This window comes from Hypomesus nipponensis, chromosome 21 (assembly GCF_054491055.1).
Source record: "Hypomesus nipponensis isolate SF chromosome 21, ASM5449105v1, whole genome shotgun sequence".
Classification (NCBI taxonomy): Eukaryota; Metazoa; Chordata; class Actinopteri; order Osmeriformes; family Osmeridae; genus Hypomesus; species Hypomesus nipponensis.
Window position 1 is genome coordinate 9,820,834 of NC_140381.1, and position 8,733 is coordinate 9,829,566.

Genomic DNA, 8,733 nt, shown 5'->3' on the forward strand with positions numbered 1-8,733 from the left:
CTATACAAAATGCATAATTTAATTTGCTCCTTCTGCCTGCAGTAACCCAGTTGTCCAGGTGGAGGCAGTAGACTCTGGAGCGTTACAGAAGCTGCTGACCATGCTTGCCACACGGAGCTGCTCTGCTCCGTCACTTCCCCTTTGCCCAGAACCACTTCTTGAAGCTGGGGGGTCTGCATGTGTTGGGAGAGCTGTTCCGTGGCATGGGGGGCAAAGTTCTGAGAGTCAGGGTGGTCACTATGGTCTACGACATGATCATGAATCAGAATCAGAATGGGATTTATTCGCCATGAAAGTTTGCACGGACAAGGAATTTACTTTGGCAGGAAGGTGCATACAATAAACATAGATTCTGGACCTGCTGGATACCCTGGTACTCAGGCTCAAGTGATCCTGAGGCTTGGAGAGCGAGTATGGAGAGGGGGTGAGGAGGCAGCAACCTGGGACAGGAGCCTGGGGTTGGGTGGTGGCTGAATTGGGGCGGAGAGTGGACCTCCAGTAGCAGGGTTAACAAAACCTCCATCGGTATGGGAAAAACTCTAAAGATACAACTGGCTTAATGCCTTCATTTGTTTTGAATTAAAGGGTACCATGTGCAAGATACATTACCTCTGACAAACACACTGTACCACAACCCTGAAAGCAACAGCCTAGCCTTGGATCGTCTAAGCTTGCCCTGCTGATAGTGAGGCCAAAAGATGGACAGATATTGCAAGGTTATACATGTATGTGTACAATGAGTTGTGCTATGATTGTTGATAGGAATTTGGGAAAGCAATGGCTTTGTCTTTTATTAAGGGAATGTGCAATAAATGTTTCTTCATTCAATGTCAGGGAGCGTTGACAATAACAGATGATCTTCTTCCTTCCAGTCTAAGATTTGGTTCTAAGGTGTGTTTGGTATCCCTCACGGAGAGACTCAAAGATAGATATAGCAGAAAGCCAGGTTCTAGCAATCAGGAAGACTGACAATCTGAGCTATCCCCCCATGCCTTGCTGATAGTGATACCATAAGATATTGGACAGGTAAATGTACTGTAGCTTTAGCAAGAAGAAGAAGGTCAAACAGTGGGGTATGGAGGATGTAAAACTTTATTACAGTCAAGTACAACATGAATAGCCAACCATGGCTGTGATTGGGTGGCCAATCTGGAGACCTCTCAGATAAGTTTCCTGTCAGGCAGACTGGCTGGATGACTAGACCTAGCACTCCCCATCGTGCTCCACCCAGACATGCTGGTCATTGGCCCTAGAGGGAATCAGAGATGGTGGATCACAAACGTGACTGATGACTGAGACAGAAGAACAACTTGAGGTGGATGCAGACCGGTATGGTGGATTGAACCACTGAAAACGGATTTAGTGTACAAATGCACGTGGCTCTTCCACTTTCCACAAACTTCTTCTTCACTTACATGTTGTTTCTACAGAGGATACACTCTGTGTCGTAGCTGACTCCATCACTCCCACACACAGGATTGATCTCCCTGGTGCACGCTGGTAAGTCGTACTTGTCACACTGGGGCTGGATGGAAGACAAGAGCATGGCTTATGTGGTTATTGCTACTAACTAATATGTTAGGTAAACGTTCATCATCATGCTGTCCTTTTAAAGCCACACAGAGTACAGGGCAGGATGGCAGATGCTAGTGTAGTATAGAGATGGTTTGGTATCGTGCCTTTATGATAGTTCTGCCTCATTATGAGACTGTGGTTCCAGACCAACTGTTGTAAGTCAGACTATATAAACATTGTTTACTTATGTCTGCATTCTGATACAAAAACCCAATATAAAGGCCTTGCTTGTAGTGATAGTCCTGTAGTTAACTCACCTCTCTGGCCCGAAAATTGATTTTGTCCACAGCGAAGACTGTAAAGAAAGATAAATCAATCAGAAGCTCTACTTTCAGTTAGAGTTAGATTGTCTCAGGTGCGTGACATTTAAACTTGGTCTATGTTTCATAACCTTGATCAACTGAACAGTTATCATCATCAGTCATTATGATTGAGTGCAGTGCCGGTCCTAGCACATTTGGCACCCTAGGCAAGGTTTACCCACACCACCCCCCCAAAACTTAGGTGAGTGCCCCCTGGCCCCCCGGGGAGAGTTCCCCCCCCCAATGGTCAACCACAAAACGGACATATAACGTGCCGTGGTTGGCGCCTTCTGCTGGTTGTGCACTTTGTAAAGCTCTCTCTTGGAAGTCGCTATGGATAAAAGCGTCTGCTAAATGAATAAATGTAAATGTAACACAAAACGTTTTGTCAGGAATGCTGGCACGCTCCATGTCAGGGGGTCTTTAGCTTGGCAGCCAACCTAGGAGGAAGCACTGTGATTGGGGTGAGAGAGAGAAGGCTGCTCCCTTTTTCAACAGTGTCAGTGACAGGGACCAGACAATGGGAAGACCAGTAGGCAACAGTGCCACAGGAACGCCACGAAACAACTAGACTGAGAAGCCTGGTTAGAAAATGGCATCTGTGTATGTTGATGTTACTTGCTGACCAACAGGGTTTGTGAGGGATATTTAAATGGCTTTCAAATAATAAATGGTTAATTACTTCAAGGATGCAGCCGCTTTTTACAATGTCTTCTTAGTAAAGTGTATCATTATCAACAGAGAGAATTGTTTCAATCTCACTGCTGAATAATGTTGCGTCAAGAGACTTCCAATGTAGGCTATATACAGTCACTAACTTTTATGTTTTCTAGCAAGAATGACACATGTAAACACATAGGTAGCAGTACAGACTATGATGTCCCTTAATTGTGATGTTGATGATGGTTCTAATGTAGGTCCCAGACGGTTGTGGTGGTACTCACCTGAGAGAGCCAGGAACAGAGTGCAACAGAGCACGATGGTGATCTTCATGGCTTCAATTAGGCAGTTTGTTCTTGAATATGTAATATATCGTAGTTTGGCTTCAGAGGCTGCAGGTGTCTGTGTTTCAGTCTGTTCCCTGACTGTCTTTTCTACATTCCCTGACCTGTCTGTCATGGGTGACTCCACCCACATTTCCCCATCACCCCTCCCACCTGGTCGTATGGGTAGTTGATGCTGTCATGGTAAGACACTTACTTTGTCATTGCTACAGAACAGCAGTACGTTGTGAACCCATAACTTGTTCACTAATAAATTGCTTTTTGAATAACGCCGACTAATGTAATGTAATGCTTTAGTAAAATGTAGCCTGTTTCATAATGAACCCTTGTTATTAGTATGTGTTTGTGTGTGTGTCTGGCCCAGCGCCACACAAGTTGTTAAGGCCTCTCAGTTAATTGTCTTAAACATTATTTTTAAGTTTTATGTATAAAGATGTATTTGTTTTTCTATAATGAAGCTCCCATCACTGAGTAAGAGCTCTCAGTTTACATATGTTTTATGTAGGAGAGAGAGAGAGCACACACGTGCATGCGTTAATATAAGTAAAGACCTATTAGAGGGGGCCCATTCACTGGACCTTTTCAGGGGCCCAGCCATTTCTATGGGCGGCCCTGGAACACGTTCATCTCGAAGACGAGTTCGTTCAGAATCAGCGACATATATAGCAGGTCGACTCAGAGGTGTTGTTAGACATAAAACTCTACTGGGGCGCAGGCCCCTATTCATATCCTTTTTTCTTTCAAGCTTGCTGCGCACAATGCACTTGGCCTACTAGGCTATATAAACTCCTCTTGCTTAATCCACTATAAAATAGTTCAGGGACGCAAGTTTGATGTCAGCTTTGGCAGGGACATCATCGCGAGCGCGCAAATTTTTTTCGCATTCATATGAGCGCAAATAGGTATAGTTTTTTCATGTAATATTTGTTTATGTTTAAGTCCACACAAGGTGGTCGGTAGGCCTATCATTGAAAAACTATCTTTAGTTGTGTAAAGTTTTCTTAGGCGACCTCAATTCTGACTTGTGTGCCAAGTCCGACACCTGCATAGACGGCATTCCAGAAAGCAGGTTATGCAATTTAACCGGGGAAAGCCCCCAGCTGATTGAAAATGTTGCAGCAACCTGGCAATGTTGATACAAATCAGGGTGTCAGCTGGGGAGTTAATTTACCCGGGTATGTCACATAACCTGCTTTCTAGAATATCCCTATGGGCTCAAAATGAGGCCAAAAGTATTGCAAATTCGTATAGGACGAACCACAAATGTAAAACGTGTTCCAAAAATGTAAAACGTGTTCCACAAATGTCTAACTTGTTTGGCCAATATTAAACTGGTTCTGCAAAGTAAATTGTTTTCCAATTATATACTTTGCTGGATTAGGTTATTTCACAGAGCACTAAATGGCCACAGGCAAGAGCCATAAACAATGATCCAGATATAGTAATCTTTTACTTAGTGGCTTATGTTTTTTTTTAAATGTAATTACATGCAAACTGTTTCTGCTACACTGAGGCTTTGCAGTTTAAAAAAGACTAACGAATCATATCCTTTAACAATTTATTTATATTGATACGTATTGTAACAGCAATAGTGGAACCATCCCATGGTGACTTCATTGGATTGTGAATGCGGGGCCTGCTGGATGGCACTCAGCAGAGAGGGGGACCAGGTACGTGCGTCTGCACATTATAGCCTAGTGAATAGTGCCACCATCCCGCCTGCGTGGGGCACCAAGTGCTGAGGTGGAACCAAAAATATCCTAATGAAAAATCATCATAGTCATAATATTTATAATACTAATACTATTTCAGTACAGAAACAGTACCCACTTTTTAGGCATGTATATCACAAAACAGGCATTTAGAACATACGTCTGTGTTCTTTTTGTATAAGTAATGATCAGTTTGGATTCCTATAACTAGGCACTGCGCATGCGTATAGTCAAAGTGACTATGAAGGACGAGCATGACCCACGTTGCCTGTAGTGTCTTCTCAAGTTCCTGAGTAAAGAAACGAAATATACGGAATCTTGAATTTTGTCACGCGCATTTCAACACGGCAGAACAAGAGATATATTCAAGAGATACGTTTAAGAAAGTATCGATGGTGCCCCGCCCCCTAAACACTCAACTTCCCAAGCGCCCCGTGGGTGCCCTTCCCTATGGTCTGTTGGATTGCGCCTAACCAAGTTTGACAAGTTTGACTATCCTTCACGTGCTACCTTATCTTGAATGTGCTTAGCATTTGCCTTAAATTGTGTTAAATATGCCTTACATTTATGAAACACATGTTTTGAGTAGGTGTTTTCCCGTGTTCCCAGGTAGACAATGCCCAGAACCTGGCCTCTATGGGTGGTCTGAAGCTGGTGATAGAGAGTCTGAACAGCACTGACCATCGTATGCAGCTGAACGTAGCCTTCGTACTGGGGTCTGACCTATCCAGGTATACACATACAGACACACTCACAACGCAACATAGCAAAAACATAGTATATAAACACTACTGGTCAAAAGTTTAAGAACACCATTTTTATTGAAATATATGTTGTATAATGTCTGAATGTACTCAGTGTAATACAATTAAAGAATAGAACAAATAAACATTCCGAGATATACAATTACAAATTAAAGTAGTTGCTTTCCACCTTCTGCCCAGTTAATTCCCAACTAGCTTGATGTGGTTTAAGTCTGCAAGCGACAGTGGACTTCAGACTCCAGACTCTGTAGACTGAATGGACGATTCTAATTACTATACAAAATGCATAATTTAATTTGCTCCTTCTGCCTGCAGTAACCCAGTTGTCCAGGTGGAGGCAGTAGACTCTGGAGCGTTCCAGAAGCTGCTGACCATGCTGGCCACTCCTCATCCCATGGCCGTGAAGAAGACGGTGAGACTCCCTGAAGATCCTTTCTTGACTCCAAAAACTACAAGCTACAGAGTACACATACTCTTTATTTATTTGAAATAGCTGTTTCTTCTAACAATTTCCTTGCACAGAATGCATCTATAGCCGCCTCTAATGACCCTGTGTGTTTGTCTGCATCTCCAGGTGCTGTTTGCCTTAGCTGCTCTGCTCCGTCACTTCCCCTTTGCCCAGAACCACTTCTTGAAGCTGGGGGGTCTGCATGTGTTGGGAGAGCTGTTCCGTGGCACGAGGGTCAAAGTTCTGAGAGTCAGGGTGGTCACTATGGTCTATGACATGATCATGAATCAGAATCAGAATGGGATTTATTCGCCATGAAAGTTTGCACAGACAAGGAATTTACTTTGGCAGGAAGGTGCATACAATAAACATAGATTCTGGACCTGCTGGATACCCTGGTACTCAGGCTCAAGTGATCCTGAGGCTTGGAGAGCGAGTATGGAGAGGGGGTGAGGAGGCAGCAACCTGGGACAGGAGCCTGGGGTTGGGTGGTGGCTGAATTGGGGCGGAGAGTGGACCTCCAGTAGCAGGGTTAACAAAACCTCCATCGGTATGGGAAAAACTCTAAAGATACAACTGGCTTAATGCCTTCATTTGTTTTGAATTAAAGGGTACCATGTGCAAGATACATTACCTCTGACAAACACACTGTACCACAACCCTGAAAGCAACAGCCTAGCCTTGGATCGTCTAAGCTTGCCCTGCTGATAGTGAGGCCAAAAGATGGACAGATATTGCAAGGTTATACATGTATATGTACAATGAGTTGTGCTATGATTGTTGATAGGAATTTCGGAAAGCAATGGCTTTGTCTTTTATTAAGGGAATGTGCAATAAATGTTTCTTCATTCAATGTCAGGGAGCGTTGACAATAACAGATGATCTTCTTCCTTCCAGTCTAAGATTTGGTTCTAAGGTGTGTTTGGTATCCCTCACAGAGAGACTCAAAGATAGATATAGCAGAAAGCCAGGTTCTAGCAATCAGGAAGACTGACAATCTGAGCTATCCCCCCATGCCTTGCTGATAGTGATACCATAAGATATTGGACAGGTAAATGTACTGTAGCTTTAGCAAGAAGAAGAAGGTCAAACAGTGGGGTATGGAGGATGTAAAACTTTATTACAGTCAAGTACAACATGAATAGCCAACCATGGCTGTGATTGGGTGGCCAATCTGGAGACCTCTCAGATAAGTTTCCTGTCAGGCAGACTGGCTGGATGACTAGACCTAGCACTCCCCATCGTGCTCCACCCAGACATGCTGGTCATTGGCCCTAGAGGGAATCAGAGATGGTGGATCACAAACGTGACTGATGACTGAGACAGAAGAACAACTTGAGGTGGATGCAGACCAGTATGGTGGATTGAACCACTGAAAACGGATTTAGTGTACAAATGCACGTGGCTCTTCCACTTTCCACAAACTTCTTCTTCACTTACATGTTGTGTCTACAGAGGATACACTCTGTGTCGTAGCTGACTCCATCACTCCCACACACAGGATTGATCTCCCTGGTGCACGCTGGTAAGTCGTACTTGTCACACTGGGGCTGGATGGAAGAGAAGAGCATGGCTTATGTGGTTATTGCAACTAACTAATATGTTAGGTAAACGTTCATCATCATGCTGTCCTTTTAAAGCCACACAGAGTACAGGGCAGGATGGCAGATGCCAGTGTAGTATAGAGATGGTTTGGTATCGTGCCTTTATGATAGTTCTGCCTCATTATGAGACTGTGGTTCCAGACCAACTGTTGTAAGTCAGACTATATAAACATTGTTTACTTATGTCTGCATTCTGATACAAAAACCCAATATAAAGGCCTTGCTTGTAGTGATAGTCCTGTAGTTAACTCACCTCTCTGGCCCGAAAATTGATTTTGTCCACAGCGAAGACTGTAAAGAAAGATAAATCAATCAGAAGCTCTACTTTCAGTTAGTGTCAGGATGTCTCAGGTGCGTGACATTTAAACTTGGTCTATGTTCATAACCTTGATCAACTGAACAGTTATCATCATCAGTCATTATGATTGAGTGCAGTGCCGGTCCTAGCACATTTGGCACCCTAGGCAAGGTTTACCCACACCACCCCCCCAAAACTTAGGTGAGTGCCCCCCGCCCCCCCGGGGAGAGTTCCCCCCCAATGGTCAACCACAAAATGGACATATAACGTGCCGTGGTTGGCGCCCTCTGCTGGTTGTGCACTTTGTAAAGCTCTCTCTTGGAAGTCGCTATGGATAAAAGCGTCTGCTAAATGAATAAATGTAGGTGTAACACAAAACGTTTTGTCAGGAATGCTGGCACGCTCCATGTCAGGGGGTCTTTAGCTTGGCAGCCAACCCAGGAGGAAGCACTGTGATTGGGGTGAGAGAGAGAAGGCTGCTCCCTTTTTCAACAGTTTCAGTGACAGGGACCAGACAATGGGAAGACCAGTAGGCAACAGTGCCACAGGAACGCCACGAAACTACTAGACTGAGAAGCCTGGTTAGAAAATGGCATCTGTGTATGTTGATGTTACTCCCTGACAAACAGGGTTTGTGAGAGATATTTAAATGGATTTCAAATAATAAATGGTTAATTACTTCAAGGATGCAGCCGCTTTTTACAATGTCTTCTTAGTAAAGTGTATCATTATCAACAGAGAGAATTGCTTCAATCTCACTGCTGAACAATGTTGCGTCAAGAGACTTCCAATGTAGGCTATATACAGTCACTAACATTTATGTTTTCTAGCAAGAATGACACATGTAAACACATAGGTAGCAGTACAGACTATGATGTCCCTTAATTGTGATGTTGATGATGGTTCTAATGTAGGTCCCAGACGGTTGTGGTGGTACTCACCTGAGAGAGCCAGGAACAGAGTGCAACAGAGCACGATGGTGATCTTCATGGCTTCAATTAGGCAGTTTTTTCTTGAATATGTAAT

At 43.8% G+C, this 8,733-nt stretch overlaps 1 protein-coding gene and 1 long non-coding RNA gene across 2 annotated transcripts; one reads left to right on the forward strand and one right to left on the reverse strand.

Moving 5' to 3' along the window:
* Positions 1-1,111: 1,111 nt before the first annotated feature.
* On the reverse strand, positions 1,112-1,919 carry LOC146237878 (uncharacterized). The gene is made up of 3 exons (XR_014740497.1): positions 1,833-1,919; positions 1,416-1,525; positions 1,112-1,249 (listed from the first exon to the last, which is right to left on the reverse strand). It is a non-coding gene; the product is annotated as an uncharacterized LOC146237878 (long non-coding RNA).
* A 2,605-nt stretch (positions 1,920-4,524) lies between these two features.
* LOC146237879 (nucleotide exchange factor SIL1-like) lies at positions 4,525-6,123 on the forward strand. Its single transcript, XM_084685976.1, has 4 exons — positions 4,525-4,551; positions 5,203-5,324; positions 5,673-5,769; positions 5,932-6,123. The coding sequence occupies exons 1-4, from the start codon at positions 4,525-4,527 to the stop codon at positions 6,121-6,123; spliced, it is 438 nt and encodes a 145-aa protein (XP_084542102.1).
* Positions 6,124-8,733: the final 2,610 nt, after the last annotated feature.